The 22663-nt window shown below is 38.8% G+C and overlaps 1 protein-coding gene across 2 annotated transcripts in view; it reads left to right on the top strand.

Moving 5' to 3' along the window:
• The window catches only part of LRP2 (LDL receptor related protein 2), a 225542-nt gene that overhangs the window by 175855 nt on the left and 27024 nt on the right, over window positions 1–22663 (top strand). For both annotated transcript variants that reach the window (XM_031008678.3, XM_055379127.2), the window contains 12 exons: window positions 1131–1308; window positions 2331–2527; window positions 3561–3806; window positions 4501–4629; window positions 5591–5710; window positions 7054–7170; window positions 7903–8019; window positions 9040–9177; window positions 11655–11777; window positions 15175–15303; window positions 20284–20415; window positions 21381–21512. In XM_031008678.3, the coding sequence (XP_030864538.2) occupies window positions 1131–1308; window positions 2331–2527; window positions 3561–3806; window positions 4501–4629; window positions 5591–5710; window positions 7054–7170; window positions 7903–8019; window positions 9040–9177; window positions 11655–11777; window positions 15175–15303; window positions 20284–20415; window positions 21381–21512 (1758 nt within the window). The remainder of the gene's footprint in view (window positions 1–1130; window positions 1309–2330; window positions 2528–3560; window positions 3807–4500; window positions 4630–5590; window positions 5711–7053; window positions 7171–7902; window positions 8020–9039; window positions 9178–11654; window positions 11778–15174; window positions 15304–20283; window positions 20416–21380; window positions 21513–22663) is intronic.

The raw sequence follows: 22663 nt of genomic DNA, 5'->3' as shown, positions 1-22663 counted from the left end.
TACAAAGAGTTTGTTGTACTTGTTAGTGTTTTCTTCAAAGCATATGCTGAAAGTTGACAGTAGGCAAATATCTTTGGAGTTTATCCCCCTTCCCCTGGGAAAGACTACCTAGAACTCTTCTTTTTCTTAAAACTCTCTCAATTCTTCAAGATCATCTTTTTTTTTCCTTTGTTTTTGATAAGATTTAACAGTTATCATGTTGCCATATTTATTTCATCTATTTCTATGGGAGGACTGAAGTATTTTAAAGGAATTAAAAATATAGCATTTCAGCCCTAAATACTAAATACTAAATAAATGCATATGATATTGTATTGTGTATAAATTAGATATTATTCTTATCTTCTGGAAGATAATGTCAAGAGCAGTGCGTTTTAGTGTTTTTTAAGTAAGAGAACTTGTTTTTATTTGATTGTGAACTTATATTCCTTTTATGCAATTAAAGCAACTTTATGATTTAGAGTCTGAAATAAAGATAAAGGTCTGAAATATATTTGGGGATAGACTGGTTTTTGTGGGTCTGCTTTGTTGTGATGTCTTGCTAAAACATATGATAAACTTGGAATTAACGAAAAATGAGAATTAGCAAAATAAAGAAATTTAGTATTTCTTTCTGGAAGTTAATATTCTTCATATCATTTTTATTAGAAGTTCAAGTAAATATTCACCTCAAAGTGGTGACCAGGAAAATTAGTAAAGATGCTGCTCAGTTTATTCATCCACATTATTTTTGGCCAAACTTGTTACCTGTATACTTAGAATGAGGGAATGAATATAGCATCTGTTGGAAATTAAAACTTTAACCTACGTCTAGGCAAATGAACATAAGCTAAGTTTACTGCCTGCTTTCCCAGGACTTGGAGAAACACATCTTTTCTAGTCAGAAACACCAGTGGGTATAGCTCACTTCTGGTAGCATATAAATGAGCTTTCTTAAAGCACAGGGTTGTTGCTTGTATAACTCTATCATCTGTTTTATTTAGGAACTTTTGGGAAAATCATAAATCTAGGATAGTTTTTTTTTACTCTCTAAGAGGTGATGAGTTTAATGTCAAGATGTGTAATCAGCTAATCTGTGCTTGATACTCTCTTTAAGCAAATGAACATGTATTTTCTTCCTTTTCCACTAGTGAGCAATCCCTGTGGTACCAACAATGGTGGCTGTTCTCATCTCTGCCTCATCAAGCCAGGAGGAAAAGGGTTCACTTGCGAGTGTCCAGATGACTTCCGCACCCTTCAGCTGAGTGGCAGCACCTACTGCATGCCCATGTGCTCCAGCACCCAGTTCCTGTGCGCTAACAATGAAAAGTAAGGCTCTCTTTCCCCTCTCCTCAGTGCCTCTCTAGCCCGTGGACAGACATTGACCTTCAAAGCTCCAAGGGATGGGAGTTTTCTAATGAGACAAGATTTTGGTTAATTAACTTGGTTCATGTGGAACACAGCAAGACTCTCAGCCTCCAACTTCAGATACTATTTTCCATGAATAGAAGGAGCTTGCTAACCAAACTGTTATGCCTATATATGCAAACTTTCATAGAAAGGAAGCAAACCATATATTTCTCATTTCTAATTGTCCTAAGTATTGGAGCCAGAGTGTATATAAGTACATACTGAAAAATTGTCCCTAGAAGTAATAGAATTTCACTGTCTTTTCCATGTCTATGCCGGCCTAGCTCCTTAGCTGCCTATGCTAGGGGATCCAGGGTTACACATTCAAATCCATTTTTGATCATTCGTGTTTGCTATGAAACATGGCCACAGATTATTTTCTTAACAATGTCCACAGGCCCATTGATAACTAGGGGACCTGAGTTAGAGAGTGGCATGGAGAGAGGCATTAATGCAGATCATAGCATCTAAGATGCAGAGGTAGATGATTGTAGTGATTAAATAAGATATCTGAGATTAAGAATCTAGCATACATTTATCGTGAGGAAGACCCTCAACAGTTTTTATTGCCCTCCAACTTCCCAAACAATACTTTTATATCACCCTGGCAGACAATCTCAACCAATCACTGCTCCTAGAACACAGCTCAAAACACCCACTCTTTATTTATTTATTGTTTTTTTTTTTGTGGAAGAAATTTATTCATCATATTAAGAGCACATTTTCAGTTTGTATTTGGATCTTAAGAAACCTGTTCTATCTTGCCAAGTTATGTTTTCTCTGAAAATGCACCATTGTAACTGAGATTTAATTGATCCTCTTCTAGGGCCACGAGAGAGCTCATGCATGTCATTTCTTGGAATTCAGTGTTGACTCCTTCTCTCCAGATAACTGTTGCCCCTGGTGCTTTGCTAAAGAAGTGCTGTATGTTCTCTGTGCAGGTGCATTCCTATCTGGTGGAAATGTGATGGACAGAAAGACTGCTCAGATGGCTCTGATGAACTGGCGCTTTGCCCGCAGCGCTTCTGCCGACTGGGACAGTTCCAGTGCAATGACGGCAACTGCACCAGCCCACAGACTTTATGCAATGCTCACCAAAATTGCCCTGATGGGTCTGATGAAGACCGTCTTCTTTGTGGTGTGTTGAATTGCTTTATGCCTCTTTTTCCAACTTCTATGTTGATTGTACACGATCATGATTCTGTGGGTATTTCCTGAATATCATGAACTAAAAACCAGTTCAAAGTCCTAGAAGGAAACTCAGACTCCACCCTTTTTCTATTTTTATGAAGTTTTTTTTTTTTTTAGAAATCTTAAGGTTTTTACAAGGCAAATGGTTGAAGTAGACAATCAGTTGTCTCTACTGGTGGCTCTTCACCATGTGCTGGGCATTGAATGCCCTTTGAGAGCTAACGTTGAGGAGGAAATGAGAGGTTTCCACCCCCATTTTTAACAGGGACTCTCAGTTGTCATATTTATTTATGTTTCCATTTAAAAGGCAAAAAAAAAAAAAAAAAAAAAAGGAGACTGAGCACGGTGGCTCATGCCTGTAATCCCAACACTTTGGGAGGCTGAGGCAGGTCGATCGCTTGAGCCCAGGAGTCCAACACCAGCCTAGGCAACATGGCAAAAGCCTGTCTCTACAAAAAATACAAAAAATTAGCCTGGCATGGTGGCATGTGCCTGTAATCCCAGCTACTTGGGAGGCTGCAGTAGAAGAATAGCTTGATCCTGGGAGGTTGAGGCTGCAGTGAGCCGAGATCGTGTCACTGCACTCACTTGGTCTCAAGAAAATAAATAAATAATCAAATAGGCACAAAATAAAATTCCCCCAAACTAAAAACAACACATCAATAACAGTAACAAACACAAAGTTTGAAGACTATTTTCCAGTAGGAGAATAGGGACAGAGGAAGGTATGCTTAACAGGTCAGGGTGTTCAGTTCTTATCTCTTAAGTCTGTATGCAATAAAGAGATATTTAAGAATTTGGGAGACAGTAACAGTCAAAAGAAGAAGTGCTCCATGTAGTAGTACTGATTGATAAGTACATTAGGAAATAAGTCCTCTAAAAAGAAATCATGATCCTGCTATCCAGGATTCACTGATGTCAATTAGGAGCTTTCATTCTTGATGCCTTCCAAGCTGATAACCAAATGTCCCTGCTCTCAGAGAATCACCACTGTGACTCCAATGAATGGCAGTGCGCCAACAAACGTTGCATCCCAGAATCCTGGCAGTGTGACACATTTAACGACTGTGAGGATAACTCAGATGAAGACAGTTCCCACTGTGCCAGCAGGACCTGCCGGCCGGGCCAGTTTCGGTGTGCTAATGGCCGCTGCATCCCGCAGGCCTGGAAGTGTGATGTGGATAATGATTGTGGAGACCACTCGGATGAGCCCATTGAAGAATGCAGTAAGTTCCTATGGGAGGACCAAGGCATGACCAGAGCAGGGAGACACGAGGAAACTTCCATGGGGACTGAGAGAGGACATGGAGCTTTATTTTTCAGCTGATGGGATGCTCCCCCTTGGCACTCCCTGCAAACTCTGGCACTGCAAGTCAGAGTATAGCTCTGTGGCTTGCAGGTGGAACCAGACTCTGTTTCTGAAGTGGCTAATACCTCCTTTTGATACATAGAATGTCTAACCAACCAGAATATGATACCAAGAACTTACATTTTATATATCTACTGCTTTCTCACTTGAGCCACAGAGAAATGTTATGAGGTAGGGAAGGTGGGTGTGAACCAATTCCATTCTACAGATGAGGAAACTGAGGTTCACATTAAGTGGATGGTTACATTACTGTTTAATGTCAGACCTAATACTTCAACCCAGGTTTTTTACTTCAAACCCTGTCCTTCCCCAACCCCACCCACAAAATTGTACTGTAAAACAAATGAGTGGTGCTGAGATATTGAGAAAACTTAGGACTATTTTTCTGCTCATGGTAAACAGATCACATCTAAAACAGACACATATTGCCAGAGGTGATTTGCTTGGTAAGATGGTCATTGTTATTCCTCAGTACCACAACCTCAATGTGACAATGGAAAGGTGCTTTCTTGTACCTTCAGTTCTGACTTTGATGCCTCCTCCCTTTTCAGTGAGCTCTGCCCATCTCTGTGACAACTTCACAGAATTCAGCTGCAAAACAAATTACCGCTGCATCCCAAAGTGGGCCGTGTGCAATGGTGTAGACGACTGCAGGGACAACAGTGATGAGCAAGGCTGTGGTAGGAGGGGCCACAGGGGAGTGGAGGGAGGGATAAGAAAGTGCACATGTCAAGCGCCATTTATTAGATGAGAGATGAGAGTGTATTTCCCATGTCATCTTTTCTTTGTTTACCTCTGTAAAAAAATGGTTGATTCTTCTAATAACATGTTACATTTTTGTAGCATTTTGCAGGGTTACCAGGGGTATTTAATTTGTAGCATTTTAAGTCATGCTGTCATTGAGGAAGACGTTATTAAGATGTTAGAAACTTGTGTAATTTCTTCCAAATGTAGAATCCTTATTCATACTTGACAAGTTTAAATTGTTTCTCTAATTTTATAAATTGGTTGAAATTGGTGGAAAGGGGTTAGAGAAAAGACTTGGTATCTATCTCTAAAAAGGATATTTCCAAATTAGGATATTTCTTATTTGGGGATTTTCATATTCTGAATGTCTCTCTGATTTTCCCTGTTATCTATTGGACATCTGTAGTCTCTCTGGTAACATGGGAAAGCCAGATAAATTAATGGAATTTGTGAAGATTAGTCATAGTCTAACTTGAAACCAAAGCATCTGGAGTATGTGTGTTGGGTTTAGTTGGAAGAGAAGTAAGGAAGATACTAAATTCTTTTAAGAACACTGAGTCCAATTGACTGAAGATAATATGATCAAAATATTTATTTATTATGGCATCATTTTAGCCTCCCATACCAGGCCTTTGTTGCAAATTACAAACCAGATACCATTTCATTCTTTGCACGGTTTCTACCAACGGGAATGGATCGAGTTTCAAGTGGTAGGATAGGCTCAGGGTAGCTAAAAGAGGGAATGTTGACCATGAATGTTGCTGGCATTCCTCTCTTTGGGAGCTTCAAGAGTGTGCTAATACAATTCTCAGACTGTCTCACAAGGAAGCCAATACTACTTTGTGCATTTCTCTGCCAATGGTTTATGAAGTCTTTGCAATGACTGCTTTGCAGAGGAGAGGACATGCCATCCTGTGGGGGATTTCCGCTGTAAAAATCACCACTGCATCCCTCTTCGTTGGCAGTGTGACGGGCAAAATGACTGTGGAGATAACTCAGATGAGGAAAACTGTGGTGAGTGTTCACAGTCCTATGGTCCTTATGTACCACCAGAGCTGTGATGTTTGCTTTTTGTCCATAATTCAACTGTCTATGTCATTGATCCTCAATGGGTAGGATGATATCAAGCTGTCTGATCTCTTTCTTTCCGCTGGTCAGTACATTTCTACTTTCTCTTCCACTAAAGACATAAGCATCTCCTTCTGAGATGTTTCAAATCAAGCTTTTGGAGGAAGGTATTTACTGAAGAATATCTTTTGTGTGTTGAATTTATTTACATCCAACTTTTTCTTCTAAAAGAAGTTGAGGTGACTTATGATAAAGGAAAAATGTAATAAGATAAATAGAATAGAAATAGAAAACCAGGACCAGAGAAGTAGAGGGAGGAAGGGTGCTAACCCAGAGACACTGCTTCTTAAGCTCTTTCCCCAAAATGGCCTTCATAGGAGAGGAGAGAGAACTTGTGTTTGCATTATTACCCTTCCTAGAATAGTTGACTATTTTAGGAGGGCTAATAGTTAATTAACAGGACAGGTTTTAGTTTCTCTCTCCCAGTTGAAAATATTGACTACAAGGCATTGGATAGGGAGGTTGAGGAAAGGAAGCCAAGAGGCTGAGATCATATCAAATTAGATGGTCAGAACACACTCAATGTGTGTTCTGAAAACAAGCTTAATGAAGCCCTGCCCAGAGTGTATATCACTGACCCATGATATGCGTCAATTTCTAATTGACTAATGAAACACATTCTAACTTTGTTTACCTTTTGGAAGAAAGAAGTGATCACCACTTGCGATAGGCAATGAGAGACTTAGGAAGCTGACTACACCTGCAAATATCAGTTAGCTAAAAACTTATACAAAAGGGTAGTCCAATTAGCATTTTGTCTTTTATTAATAAAAGTCAATGTTGAATCCTATAAGAGGTTATCTAGAGTTTCACGAAATAGAAAAAATTAAGATAAAATCAAGCTGGGCATGGTGGAACACACCTGCAGTCCCAGCTACGCAGGAGCCTGAGCAGGGAGGATTACTTTAGACCAGGAGTTCAAAGTCAGCCTGGGCAATGTTGAAAGATCCTGTTAAAAAAAAAAAAAAAAAAAACAGGAGAGAGAGAGCAAGACAGAAAGAGAGATCAGATCACCTTTGGACAAACTTCTTAATAAAGGCCATTCTTTACAGACTCAAAATTAAGGTGAAAGGTCTAGTTTTGGAGGGTGAATGATTTGCCCAAGCACACCTCTGGGGCTTGGGACACAGGAGGGTGCTGGGCACCCAGGGCACTATGGTCAGCTCACAAGATGTCTCCTGTATGTGATTCCTGGTGCACACTCATGGCCAGGTGCCTTTCCTTTCCAGCTCCCCGGGAGTGCACAGAGAGCGAGTTTCGATGTGTCAATCAGCAGTGCATTCCCTCGCGATGGATCTGTGACCATTACAACGACTGTGGGGACAACTCAGATGAACGGGACTGCGGTAACTGTCATATGAGAAGCTTACCATAGAATTTTGTACTGTGACAGTGTAGGGGCTTCAAATTAGTATTTATAAGGCTTTTAGAGGAAAATTATTTTTGTATATGTGTAATATGTAAACCTTAGCATAACACAGTATCTTCTGCTCTGTATTTTCTATGCATTATTCTTAACTCATAGCAGTCTAGATTAGTCATAATTGAGGAAAATAGCAAGGAATTTTAAACATTTAATTTTAATATCAACACTTCTTAGGAGCAGATTTTAATCTGCGTTAGCCTTGTAAACAAAGACATTGATCTTGCTACTATTCCACGGAAAGTCACCCTAAGGGATATACATGTGCTACTATGACTCTCTTGTGTAGAGATCAGATCATTGACAGAGTAATCCTAAACCCAAAGTAATTTTTATAGCTCTTTACTGATTTGGTGTTGGGTCTTAGGAAAATTAGAAAACATTGAAAATTGGGGAATTCCGATTTCTGAGGAAAAGCTTAAGAGCTGGAGATTATTTAATATTAGGGAGCTAGGTACTTCCATCTCTGTATGTTGAGTGGGGAAAGTGTGAGTTTTGAGAATGTATTAATTTGCTAACCACAAGTTGTGGGTTTGCTGTGAGCCAGTCACAGGGTGTAGATAGGAATGTGATGGAGTAACCACTATACGCCAGGTACCTAATATCTGTCTGAAAATGACAAGGCCTTCTCAGAATGACAATCTTTTCTCTTCAGAGATGAGGACCTGCCATCCTGAATATTTTCAGTGTACAAGTGGACATTGTGTACACAGTGAACTGAAATGTGATGGATCCGCTGACTGTTTGGATGCGTCTGATGAAGCTGATTGTCGTAAGTCCCTAGACACATATGTAGTACTGCTTACCTGAGAGCATGGATATGATAGTTTAGACATCAGTCCACTGCCACTTCTTAGATTAAAAGGCCATAAGTATTGTCTGTTCAGCATGCACTGATAATGATCAGTTCACCTGAGTTCTAAGTCATCATAATCATACATTTCACAATGGCCGTTCAAGTGTACTTCCTTGCTATTTTAAATGGAGAATATATTAAGTAATCTGTGCTAACAAAGTATTTATATATTATCAGCTACTATACAAATCATTAATTAGATAAAAAACATTTCAGGTAAAAAAATATTCAAGCAACGAATACATTAGTATAAAGAACCTGGGTTGGGTATTCGAACATATTGAATTTATAGCATTAAAATTTTTCTCAGTCACATGATGGGGTATAAAAATGATTAAAACTTGAAGGGGGCCAGCCCCTCCACACCTGTAGGTATTTCTCCTCAGGTGGGATGAGAGACTGAGAAGACTGAGAGAGATCAAAATGGAGTTTCTTATGTCTTCCTTTTCTACATAGACACAGTAACTGTCTGATCTTTCTTTTCCCTACAAAAACTGGAAAGCCAACATGATTACTCAGATTTGAGTCTTTATGGATCACTTGAATAAATGCAAACTGTTTATACATCATTATTGCTGATCCATCAACAATAACCATCATCCATGATAACCATCCATGATGGTTATCGTTGATGATGTGGTTGCCAAAGAGACTTTATAAATGTATGTGGGTAAAACCAGTCTTGACATTTGCCTGTAGAGATTAAGTCCAGTGCTGTCCATGCCATGGATGATTCATGCCATTGGAAACTGGGCTCTGACAACTGCCCTTAAGACATAGTCCATTCAACTTTCAGACAGGTCAAGGCCACTATACATCTTGATGAATAAAGAAGAGCAGGCTATAATGGCAAGAGCCAAAGGAGAAATAGCAGGAAGCTTCCCCAAAGTAGTCAATTTGTATAATAATTTGAATATGTTTTTTCCCCCATGGCAGCCACACGCTTTCCTGATGGTGCATACTGCCAGGCTACTACGTTCGAATGCAAAAACCATGTTTGTATCCCGCCATATTGGAAATGTGATGGCGATGATGACTGTGGCGATGGTTCAGATGAAGAACTTCACCTGTGCTGTAAGAGGGAGAGAAACGGAGTGAATGGGAGTGGTGTTGTCTGTCAAATCTCAATGTTTCTTACGTGTAGCATGTGAGCCTGGAGAGCAGTTGTACAATTGTTTAGGAATGGACACAGGATCAGCGTTGGTGTTATTTCACTGGGTCTTCCAGCTTCAGTTCTCTCTGTAACCTGAGAAAGTTGGGAAAACCTCCATGTTTTTAAACGTATTATGGCCTTAGAAAACAATGTCTTTAAGGGAAATGTTGCTTGAAAACCTAGTATGCCTAAATAAAGGCAGGTCTGTTGTGGTTGAAGTCTGAGGAAGGGTAGGGAGGAGGCTGTACCTCTCCTGCTGTATCCTACTTTGGGTGCCCCTGGAAGTACCCTCTCCAAACCCCTAGAGCTTCCTGGAGCACCTTTAGAAAATGCTAAGACTTTCTTAATCTTTACAGTCACTTCCTTTTAACATGGTAATTCAAGGCCATCTAATTCCCTCTTGCTGAATGATGCATATATATATATATATATATTTTAAACCCTGCTTGTTTGTGAGTCTCAATTCACGTACATGTCAGTAGCAGAGGAGGAGGGGTATTTCAAAATCACATGCCCTGGCCTCACCCTAGGCTTAGACCTGATGGAGCAGAATCTCCAAGAATGAAGCCTGCACATACGTATTTTTAAAAAGCTTCTTAGCCTTTTAGTTTAGTCCTCTGGTTGAGAACTACTGATTTTAATGAAGTGAACGTAAATAGAGTTTGTTGCAGTCATTTTGCTACATGCTTTGAGTCATTGGAGAAACTCTAGGGTAATAGTTCTCAAAAGTGTCTTCCCTGGACTAGGAATGTCAGTGCCACTTGGGAATATGTTAGAAATGCAAATTCATGGGATGCACCCTATCCAAATAGAAATTAAAAATCAAGACCAAAAGAAGTAGAGGAAGGAAAGGCATTAACTCAAAGACCCTGCTTTTTGAGCTCTTTCCCCAAAGTGGCCTTAATTTTGTGGGAAAATTAAGGGCCCAGCAATCTATACATTAACAGGCCCCTCAAATGATTCTGATGCAAACTAAAGTGTCAGGATTTTGTGTAAGTAAAAGCCCTTAACCTAGGAGACAAGACCTGGAGAAGCACTCCTGTTGGAAGTTCACGTTGCATCTTCCATCCCCTTTCCCAGCTTCATCACTACTCATTTTTAGCCCAGAGATTTGACTTGTGAAGATGATATATCTTAGTATTTTGTTTCTCCTCAGAAAACTTTAATTAGTGTTCATTATATTTCACAATTGCATCCCAACATTTTTCTTTACTTGTTAGGAACTAGCCTTGTTTTGCTTTGAACTTCATGAATCTTGAGACCTATCTTAGACATGTTTAACTTTCAAAGAAGTCCTTAGGAAATCTCTTCTCTCCATAAGGTAAAATGCCCATAGCTAGTAAAAATAAACTTTGGAGAGTCAGAGACACAGCTACATTAAAAGGTTTCCAACACTGTTTTATAATATTGAACTTGCCTTTCACGGCAAATAATTATTGCAATAGCTCTATTAACAATACTTCCAAGAATCAGCCCTTAGATCTGACCCTTTCCCCTCAACCAATCTTATTATAAGTCTCTCCTCTTGATCCCTGTGTGTGATACCAAGGCGGAAGGAAAATCAGACAGCCCAAATCCTCCATGTGAAAGACAGACCACATGTGAAGACCACATGTATGATGAGTTCACTGAATTTGTGGTACATGCATAGTGAACCATGTTCCCTGTACCAAACAAGTAGGGGACCTGGGGACTACCCTTGAGTTCCTCACATCTGTACAGGCAGCAGCTAGAGGTCTCACTCTGGACAGCAAGTGTGTCAGGGTTTGATTGTGAGATATCGATTTTAAATGTAAGAGGTGAGGGAATTCAGGAAGGAAAATCCAACACAATTTAAAGCTTCAATAAAAGACTCATGCGCTAGAGACTCTATGACAACTGCCATCAGGAGGATCAAACAAATGGCTTCCTGGCTGTTAGGATAAGAGCCCATGTACTGCCAGTCTGTCCAGCCTCACAGCCACCATTGTGCTCCACACTCCATGCTCCAGCCACCGAGGCCTTTATTCAGGTCCAGAGACCTGCCATCCTCCTCCCTGACTCGGAATCTATAGGAAGTTTCTTCCAAGCCTTCCTCTCCCTAACTTATGTCAGATCATCCCAGTAGATGTTTCATAGTTGTAATTGAATGGTTAATTTCAAAAGTCTGTTTCTCTACTAGAATGAAAGTTCCATGAGGACAAGGACTGTGTCTTTCTTGTTTCCCATCATATCTACTGCCTAGCACAGTGCCTTGGTGTGTACTATACATGTAAGGTGTATCTGCTGATCGATTAATCAAATGAGTAAATGAGTGCGTGAATGAAGCAAGCCTGGTGCTGACACTGGAGTATTTTAGATATTGACACTTAGATTCTACTGTTAACTTGTAATTTCATTTTTCCATCTTTCCTTTCAGTGGATGTTCCCTGTAATTCACCAAACCGTTTCCGGTGTGACAACAATCGCTGCATTTATAGTCATGAGGTGTGCAATGGTGTGGATGACTGTGGAGATGGAACTGATGAGACAGAGGAGCACTGTAAGCAAAAGTCAAAAGGGAGAAGGAAAAAGGAAAGACCCCAAGTGGTCTGCAGTTTGGAAAATGTGCCTCCGGGATTTCAGTTTGTTCTATAGAGTTGTGCCCATGACTGCAGATCTCTGCTGACATAATTGTTTACAAGACCATGCAAACACATGCATTGCTTGCATGTAACCCTGCCTGTTTCTTCCTGTCTCATTTGAGCATGATGCTGGCAAATCCATTAATTTTTCAATCTTTGTTTAAACATTTAATAAGCCTTCCCCTCCTCTTTTCTCATAAGAAACTGAGAACAAACACTAAATACTGATTGAGCCACACCTCGCAAATTAATAGTTTATTTTTTCAAATATGAGATTTGATCATCCTTCAGCCTTCAGGAGTTGCTAATTGCTAATCTAGGCAGGTGCCCAGCTGCAGACATCATGTGAAGCAAGGCAGCACTGGTGTTAACAGAGCTTATCTAATATCCTTGTTGAAAATGAAAGTTCATTTCCCAGAAGAGAAAAGTGATAGATTAGTTTAAGATAGAAGTTCCAAAGTGGCTGCATTTAACAATTGAGGCATTGAAATATCTGTACTTTTTCTGCACTTTCAAAATGTTTTAAAGTCTATCCATTGAAGGGGAAAGTTGACCAATTTTCTGGGCAATTTAATTTGCCTAGAAAAAAGTCAGTGAGGAAAATCATTTCCCCGACTCCAATTATTTTTTTCCCCAAAAAGACATTATCTGGGAAAATTAAGATAAATGCCTGATTTTTCCAATTTCTATTTCTTGTATTGATGTGGTCTTAGAATGCTTTGCCACAGAATGCTTACTTCCAGCCCCCATCCCAGAGTATTGATGTCGTCTTAGAATGCTTTGCCACAGAATGCTTACTTCCAGCCCCCATCCCAGAGGAGACTGTCTGTCAGGGAGGACTTTGACACTACCACAACCTTCAAGTTCGTATTCTTGTTATTATTATTACTGGCAGAGATAGCATTAATACATTATAGCATTAATATGTTTATTTGAGGCATAGCACAAAAGCATGAAAGCCCAGAAATAAAATATTTTTAAAAAATTTGAGCAGATTTCCCCCTTCCCCAAAATCTCTTTCCATTTCCCCTACTAAAAATGCCATTTTTTAAAAAACGGAGCAAGACATTTGTAGCACACGGTCAAATCCCAGAGTGGAAAAAAGAATCCATAAACTTCTATTCTTTGCAAGGAACAGGGTTTTAGTCTGGGAAACCACTACCAGTCACCACAGGAAGCAACCTGCAACATTTCAATGGCTTAAAATGGCAAAGCTTCATTTCTTGCTCACGTAAAGTTTAATGACAGTCAAGCAACCCTCCTCCATCCCATAATTATGCCATCAGGGACACATTCAAGGTTGCCAAGGCAGGAGAAGATCAACATGGTGGAGGCACACAGCTTCTTAACTTCCTGAGCCTGGAAATGACAGATATCCTCTTGCTCATAGTCCATTGGTCAGAACCAGTCACATGGCCCTGCTCTAACCGTAAGGGAGACTGGAAAATGCAAGAATATGCATTCTCATACAATTTACCCTTGTGTCACTAAATACTCCTTTATGATTTTCTTCTCACACACAGAACACCCTTAACCCCTTCCCAAGGGACATAGCTCATAGTCCATTCAGAAACTGAAATCCAGGACCTCTGGGTAATGGGCAGTAGCCACTCAATCAGTTCCAGATGTGGTTCCTCTTGGTTGGGAGACCCATAAACTAATAAACAATCGGTGCCATCTGTGCCTGATAGGTAGTGGCGGAACAGGGGCAACACAATAGAAATAAACACTCCCATTGGAAAGAAAGAATTAGAGACTCATGGCCATCACCAATGTATAGCAATTCTGAAGTCCCACTGGGCCGCGATGACACATGTTGGCACAGGACAGTCCTGATTCATGTCTGCTGCCCCAGTGGAATTATGAATAGCACCAACTTCACTTTCAAAAGTACACTGGCTTGGAAAGGAGAGTAAATTACATAGCCACTCTGGGCAGACATTGTAAAGGTCCCTTCTTTGGGGAGTGGAGGGTATTTATTGATTAGCTCATGCCTCTGCTCTGGGAGGAGCTCCTGTGTTAAAATGTCTCTCATTGTTTCTGACTCTACCCTTTGAGAGTTTTTTCTTGTCTATTTTCCTCTTCAAATGAAGAGGGAAAGGGAAATATGCTACCATTAGGGCCAGCACGGCAGCTTTCTCACCCCACTTCTTGCTTATAGAAAGTCGGGAGCCCAGGAGTTGTTTTTTTTTTTTTTTCCAAGTCTCAAACAGTCATAGTATTTTGGTTTATTTGGTTATATCTTTCTCTCAGAAACATACCAGGCATTTGATCTGTTTGCTTCTAGCCTGTTCTAAAAGTTAGTAACCTGACCTAGTGCTCTTTTTGAGACATAGTTCTCAAATCTGCTTTTTTCTTTGCTTTCTTTCCTTCATAGAGTTCTGTCTGAACTTATTGTCGCTTACATCCAATCCATGTAGAAAAATAGATGGCAGTCATTTTATCCAATGAGGAGGTTTTATTGGGCCTTTGTGTCTCAAAGCCTTTTAAACTTCAGACTTTTACTGTTTGGGATGTAGATACAGGTGGCTTTTCTCACACAGCAAATTTCTGGGCTTTATTTTATTTCTGCTTGTAAGGTAACCAGTTCTTCCCTTAGGTTCTCTCTTTCTTATACCATCTTGCCAAACTCAGGAATGGCAATCAATGCACATTACTAACATTCTATCTTCTAACCTCGCTCTATGATTGACAGGTTCAGTAAGCATGTGATCTGCCTTCCAGTTTTCCCGAGGTGATAGCTTTATCAAATGCTTTGACTTTGCATAACATGATCTCCACCTTTCCTGCCTCCACTATCAGTGTCCTTGTTGCTTGCCTCCTGACTGTTAATCCAATGCCAAATATTTTATGTTTTTGTTATGGCAGTACTCTACTTCCCTCATCACTCTATGTTATTTGGAGTAATTAATACTAGCTGTTGCAACCAGCAAATCCTGAAGTCTCAGGGGTGTAACATAATGAAGCCTTATTGAGCACTCATATAAAGGCCAACGCTGGTTTCACAGCCCTCCTGCATCTTGCAGCTGTGCTGCCTGGAACACATGGCTTCCAAGGTTGCTGCAGCAGCACGGTAGACACGGAGGAGGCACGTGTGCTTTTCATTGCTTCAGCCCAGTAGTGACACATGGCACCTCCAACTGACAGTACGTTGGCTAGAACTGGTCACATGGTCCTAACCCAGCTGCAAGGGAGACTGGGAAATGTAGGGAAGCACTTGTTTATTTGGTAAGCACAAACTGTCTCTGTCATAGAAGGAAGTATCTTGCTTCATAAAATAAGAAGTTTTGATTTTAACTTGTTCTTACATTACAGGTAGAAAACCAACCCCTAAACCTTGTACAGAATATGAATATAAGTGTGGCAATGGGCATTGCATTCCACATGATAATGTGTGTGATGATGCCGATGACTGTGGTGACTGGTCCGATGAACTGGGTTGCAGTAAGTAAACACTTGTTTTTATAGTTCATTGTAGTAACTCATGTTTACCTAATTAAAACATGCAATAACATAATGTAGACACTGACCACATTTTCTCTTTAATGTACTTTTTGCTTGAATTCCAGTCAAGCCCATAGCTAGCTGTGACTCAGTGCTTATCCTAGACCAGACATTGTGTCAAACATTCTACGTGCCTGGTAGCAATCTTATGAGTTAGGTGTTATTATCTCTTTCTTATGTACAAATGAGCAACGAACTTAGAGGTTAAACGAATTGGCCAGGTCTTACTGTCATTAAGAGGTTGACTCAGGATTTGAACTCTGGTCTGTTTCACTGCAGAGCACGTCCTCTTCCCAGTCCACTGGGTGCCTCTTAGCACTTTAAGGCTACATATTTTGTTTATTAGTCTGCACATTATGGTGGGAGGATGGGGGAGGGATAGCATTAGGAGAAATACCTAATGTAAATGACAAGTTAATGGGTGCAGCAAGCCAACATGGCACATGTATACATATGTAACAAACCTGCACATTGTGCACATGTACCCTAGAACTTAAAGTATATACATAAAAAAAATCTCATGCCAAATGCAGTATCCTTGGTACTTGAAAATCCTTCTGAGGGTGTTTGATCAAGAAGGGAATGCCACAGGGGACCTGGGAAGGGACATTGATTTTTATTTTTAAAGTTGAGGGAGTGGCTGGATGCAGTGGCTCATGCCTGTAATCCCAACACTTCGGGAGGCCGAGGCAAACAAATCACTTGAGCCCAGGAGTTCAGGAACAGCCTGGGCAGCATGGCGAAACTCCGTCTTAACAAAATACACAAAAATTTGCTGGGTGTAGTGGTGTGCACCTCTAGTCCCAGATACTGGAGAGGATGAGGTGGAAAGATGGCTTGAGTGCAGGTAGGGGCTGCAGTGAGCTGTGATTGTGCCACTGTACTCCAGCCTGGGCAATAAAGCAAGACCTTGTCTCAAAACAAACAAACAAACAAACAAACAAACAAACAAACAATCAAACAAAAAAGAAAGTAGAGGGAGCACTTTGTGTAGGAAAAGGATGATGAACATAACCAAGGAACAATTCTAGCTCAATATTTTGATGGAAATGTTAAAATGACATGTTACTAAGTCACACCTTTGTAGTCCATTTATGACTCATAAAGTGCTTTCACATACATTATTTAATGTGTTACTCAAGTTAGCCCCGTTGAGTTGCTTTTATTGTCTATGTAATAAAGCTCAGAGAGCTTAAGTAACTTCCTCGTGGTCACACAGAATGTCAGAGGCAGAATTGGAGCAGTTATGTAAGTCCAGGTTAGGAGGGCTGGCCTCTGGATCCCTGCCACTAGCTGTGCCACTTTGGGCACATACTGACCTCTCCAGTCTTTGGTTTCCTCACAGGAAAAAGGAGGCCCTTCTCCAAACTCTAGGAGCCTGTGACTTAGTCATCCTAGTGAGCTCCATGTGCTTTCAACTTCTTGGGCTCTAATTGATTTTTTTCTGAGGCATCCAAAGGATTTTCTATCAATTTTTCTCCTGCGTGAGTTACAGAGGTGTGAATAACCAGCCATATTGAGTTGGCTTGTCATTTATTTCACATATGTTTTCTGTGGGACTTGGAGTTATTGACAGAATAAAGTGACTTGATAAAATATTTTAAAAGCCTGAACATGATAGAATTTGCAAAACTGAATGGGAGGTTTGGGTTCTGACTCCCAGAGACTGACAGGTGGCTTAAAATAGACTACAGTACTTTCTTTTCAAACGACATTTAATTAGTAGCAGGTTTTGTTTTTTTTTTTTTAAGGAAATAAGTAGCACAAACAATTCAGGTATGGAAGCAGCTTCTCTTTTCAGATTTTAAGTGAATATGTGATATGGAATTCAGTCTTATTTCTCTGGGCTAATAATTTGAGGCATAGAATTCTTTTTTAATATACTAGTTCTTGGGTGCTGTTAATTTATTTACCTTTGTCTTTTTTCTCCTTCCTCCTCTTCTCCTTCTTCTTCTTCCTCCTCCTCCTCCTTCGTCTTCTTCTTCTCCAAAAGCATCACTGAAGTGTTTGAGACACATTGTTCGATTTTTTTAAACTGAAGGTGTACAACATGATGTTTTGATATACTTATATATAGTGATGTGTTATAATCAAGCAAATTAACATATCCATTATCTCACATAGTTATCTTTAAAAAAATTATTTTTGTGGTAAGAGCACCTGAAGTCTACTATCTTGGCAAATTTTCGGGAATGAAAATACATTAGCATTTTTTCTAGCAACATTCAGGTATAAAGGAAAGAAATTAACCTCAGGTTGCAAATGTTGTTTATGTGATCATAAAGATAGATTGACTTGCTGTTTCTCTGGTAGTTCTTATTCCTTCTTCATAAAATGGAAAGTAGGGTATTTCTTTTATAAATAGAGTGCCATATGTTTGGGTTTGGGGAAATCAGTTATATGGGTTAAAATGGTGATCATTTTCAAATGAAAACAATGATAAGAAAGCCCTCACATTTTAGGAAGAATCCTACAGTGTTGTGTGGTTTCTGCTCTTGTTAAGGACTCTTGCTTCACAAAAGCGTGACTCATTTAGTGGATCACTTGGTCCAGAAATTCTTGACTCCTGGGACCCCTAATCCCTTTATAGATTTCAGAGCTGGGAGGAAATTACAAAGTCTAGTGATGCATGTGAGACCCATGGAGGTTATGTGACTGGCTCAATGATACCCAAGTTAATAAACATAGGTCAGATTCATTTAGCAATGTAGAGGGGATATCACTGCTAATCTCACAGAAATTCAAAGGACAGTAAGGAAATACTATGACAAATTTTATGGCAATAAATCAAACAACTTACGTGAAGTGAACAAATTCTTAGAAAGACACAAAACTCTGAAAATGGCTCATGAAAAAAATAGAAAATCTAAATAGATGTTTTAACAATGTACAGTTGTTAAGAGCTCCTATAATAAAGGCTAGGATCTTTATTATAAGACTTTCATGCATACAGCTTTGAAGTCTGCACTCCAAGGGCAGCATCCCATTGAATTTCATTGTACTTTATTTTGGTTATTTTTCTTTTTGAAACCCAGTGTTTTTAATGTACTCAGACCACATATACTGATATGATCATTTACCCTAAAGGACTCTGAAAGTGATTAAGTTCACCTCATTGCATACTATGGAAAACAGATAGATATAAATCTATTTTGATTTGAAAGAATTAAACCAGGAGATACCACAGTCTCTTTGGCTAAAATACTCAGAAGCCTATGACCAGGAGACTTTTTATTTGAGAGGTAGATGAAGCTTAAATCCTTAATGGAGATAACCACTGCCTCTCTTTCCCCTATTATCACCCACTATCTATGTTCATCTTTGCCAGTTTTTCTGTAAGACCTAGGTTTGGGGATAGATGGAGGATAAAAGAAGCAAACTGATAAGAATGACAAGGATGAAAGCCAGATGGCTTGGATAGATATGGGTAGAGACAAGATCTTGGGGCAATGATGAACAATGAAGTGTTAGGGTAAAGTGTGAGCTGTTAAAAGTCTGTCTTGGAACATCAGGATCAGAATAACAGGGATCATTTATATGGGCTCTACAAAATAAACTGTTGAGTTCTTTTTTTTTTTTTTTACTGTGAAAGTTCAATAACAATCAAAAGTAAAAATCATTTGAATCCCATCACTAAAAGAGAACTAACCTTTAAAGTTTGGTATACTTTTGCTATCTTTTTTTTTTTTTTGCATATGTATATGTAAGAAATATTTCTTAGTATTTTGAAAAATTAAGAAATATTCTATACTAAATGGAGTCTTTCAGTCTTTTTTCAATTTATTTTAGGTATTTCCCATGTCAAAGTATCATTTGAAACTATAAATTTTGATAATCACATAGCAATTCATCATGTAGATAATCATAACTTATTGCATCTAAGATGTATTTTTTTATATTTTAACATCTTTGAAACCAAGATATATATCTTACAATTAATAACATGTCAGTGTAAGTTCCAGACATATTCAATTTTAGTGCTACATAAAGTAATGGTGCATCAGTAATGTCTTAGTTTTTTTATACTATAACATAATTTATTCCCTATCACTGAACATACATTCAAGTTGTTTACAAATGTTCTCATTATAAATATTTTATAATCCTTAAATGTAAATTATACTGCATATTCCTTCTCAAGGGAAAATACATTAACATGGAATAACTGGGTAAAAGAGTATGAATATTTTTAAAGTCCTTGGTGCATACATACATAGTACAAAATTTATTTCCTTGTGTACTAATTTATGGCTCTAAGAACAGTTGTATGATTTAGAACTCTATGTATTTTACTGCACCCTGGTCAACACTTGATATACATATATATATTTGTGTGTGCGTGTGTGTGTGTGTGTGTGTGTGTATAATCAATTGGTCAATGTTAGGGAAATTATAGTCTTCTTAAAATTTTATAATTTCCTCCTATTTGTAACTTTGTTCTAACCTATCTGTATCCATGTCTTTTATTTATTTATTTATTTATTTATTTATTTATTTATTTATTTATATCTATCTGTTATCTATCGATCTATCATCTATCTCTCTATCTATCTATTGATCTATCTATTTGCAATAGGATTAAAGATAGTAGAGCAGGTGGTAATAGCTGTAGAGTGTCAGGCTTCATAGTTGTGCAGTCCAGAATTGGATGCTCTGAGGATAAGCCTAGGAGTGCTGCATATAATGTGAAAATTTCCTCAGAGTTTTAGCATTATATGCATTTATCTAAATGGTATTCAGACCACGATCAGAAATAGGAATCCTGACTCCCCCATTGCCCTCTGTCCTCTCAAAGGCTTATGGAAAGGGATCATCTCAAGATGTCCTATAGTTGGTTACGAGTAGGTGCTCCTTTTGATACACCACTTGACTGTTATTTGTGGCTGATCTGGTTTGTAATGCTGGGATTTTGTTTTTCAGATAAAGGAAAAGAAAGAACATGTGCTGAAAATATATGTGAGCAAAATTGTACCCAATTAAATGAAGGAGGATTTATCTGCTCCTGTACAGCTGGGTTCGAAACCAATGTTTTTGACAGAACCTCCTGTCTAGGTAGAGTATATTTTTTCCAATTCCTGTTTAGGTGAACTTTACATCTAAGGTTCTCCACCCACTCCCCTTTATTAAATAAATCACTATTTAATTCCCTTAATGGTACCATACTCATGGTTGCATGGTTCTAGGTCATTAAACTACTCAAGAATTGCTTTCCCCCGCCTGCATGCATGCTATCTGACCGGTGCCTACCTAAGTGCTTGTCAGATAGTGTGTGCTCAGTAGAGTCTGTGGAATTGATATGAATGATGAAGGCCTTGGTGATGATGGCTGCTTATTGCACCAGTGTGTGAAGTCAAAGTTAATTTAAAAAACAAACTAGGCTTACTTTCTTCATTGTAAGTCAAACAACCAACACGTATTTATTATACACCTACTTACGCCAGACATAGATGAGTTGTAAGGTATGGAGTCAGAAGGTAGCTTATCAAGATGGTGAGTGATGAGCATGATTTTAGGTGCCTTTTAGTATTTGAATTTACTGTTTCTAATTCATGATAGGTCATAGTCAGAAGATTGTAAGAGTTCCTTTTGGACTTGAAGCTTAAGAACTCAATTGAAAAACTAAATCAATGACTCCTGTTCCTGAAGCTGGTTAGCAGAAGTGAAGAGACACCGAACAATACAACACAACATATGCCTTCTGAAAGGGAAAATGTGCTCTGCTATTGCAGAGTCATAGAGTTTAAATCCTGTCTCCATTGCTTATCAGCTTTGGGACTGTGGGCTTAATCGCCCATACCTCTTAAAGTCTTTTGGCAAGATTAAACGAGGAAAATATTTGAAAAGCATGTGAAACAGTATCTGAAACTTAGTATTTCACAAATGTTTGTATCATTGCTTATTTTCATCTGTACCCTTCTCGGTCCTCATTGCTGGTGAATATGGATTTAAACAGAAGCAAGATCTCTAAGGAATGGATGGGAACAGATGTTGCGTATTTGGTTTTATTTTGCCTACAGATATCAATGAATGTGAACAATTTGGGACTTGTCCCCAGCACTGCAGAAATACCAAAGGAAGTTATGAGTGTGTCTGTGCTGATGGCTTCACGTCTATGAGTGACCGCCCTGGAAAACGATGTGCAGCTGAGGGTATGATGGGTTCATGTTGGGATTAATTGACTTTTGGGGAAATAAATACTGCTAAGTACTCTATACGAGGAAAGAAACTTCAGCTTCTCATAGTTTTTCTTTTCTTTCTTTTTTTTAAACTCGCCAGCTGCTTCTCTTCCAACACCTCTTTAGTCGCTCCTTCTCTCTCCTCCCCTGCCAGCTTAAAACAATAGCTACATCCCCCAACAAATATGTAGCAATTAAAACAAGAGCCAGGTGTTACTTATTATAATGGATTTAGCCTCTTGTCTACCTTGATAAAAACTTCAAAAAGTGGACAAGATGTCATCTTTCTTAAGGCTCAAACAACAACAAAACTTGCCTATGGGATGGTCATCAATAAAAGGAAGGTAACAAGGCCCTCTAGCTCCCACTCCACTGAGAATAAGATTTGAGGCCCAGTAGTCCAAGAGGGCTCATGAATTGGGGCAAATCAAGGACATATCCCTTTTGTATTGTTCATGGACTACTGATCACAGGCAGAAAGGAGTCTGGCACAGTCATAACTTCAATCATGAGTTTTACGTTTTAGGTTGATGCCAGTGTCTGACAATCGGGCCTGATAAAAACAGAGAAAGAATGTAAGTCAGATGTATTATACTCCAAATTCCAGAGGCCTGATCTAAATCATCATATCCTAGTTAAGAGGCATGGGTCTTTATTTTGAATTTGAAGTTTGTACTAGAGTTTAAGGAACTTGATAAGAAAATAGCACTTTATTTTGTAAATTAAGAGTAAATGGCCAAAGTGGCTGTTCAATTTCTTCATACAAATTGAGCTTTTAAAGCATACATTTGACTAGCATACTTACATATTTTACCCTCAAAACACTGTTGACAGTGAATGAAAACTAGAGTGAAAGCATTTGAACAGTTGGTCTGGTAATTAAGCAGCAATTTTTTAAATGTTTAAATCCTTTAACTAAGGACATGACTGAAACAAATTGGAATATTCATATAAAACATAATGTCAAGATAGAGGAAATATATAAAGTGAACTTTTAAAAGTTACTTAAATTGGATTCAGTTGACATCATGCAAGTAAATTAAACTTAACAAATTCTAGACAGTGCATCTTGGGATGAGTCACCATTAAGTAGCTGCTTTAGGTTAAAAAAATTAAATCAAAGA

The sequence above is a fragment of the Gorilla gorilla genome, chromosome 11 (genome assembly GCF_029281585.2).
Source record: "Gorilla gorilla gorilla isolate KB3781 chromosome 11, NHGRI_mGorGor1-v2.1_pri, whole genome shotgun sequence".
Lineage (NCBI taxonomy): Eukaryota > Metazoa > Chordata > Mammalia > Primates > Hominidae > Gorilla > Gorilla gorilla.
The sequence above is the reverse complement of the archived record's forward strand: the minus strand, read 5'-3'. Positions and strand labels throughout refer to the sequence as shown.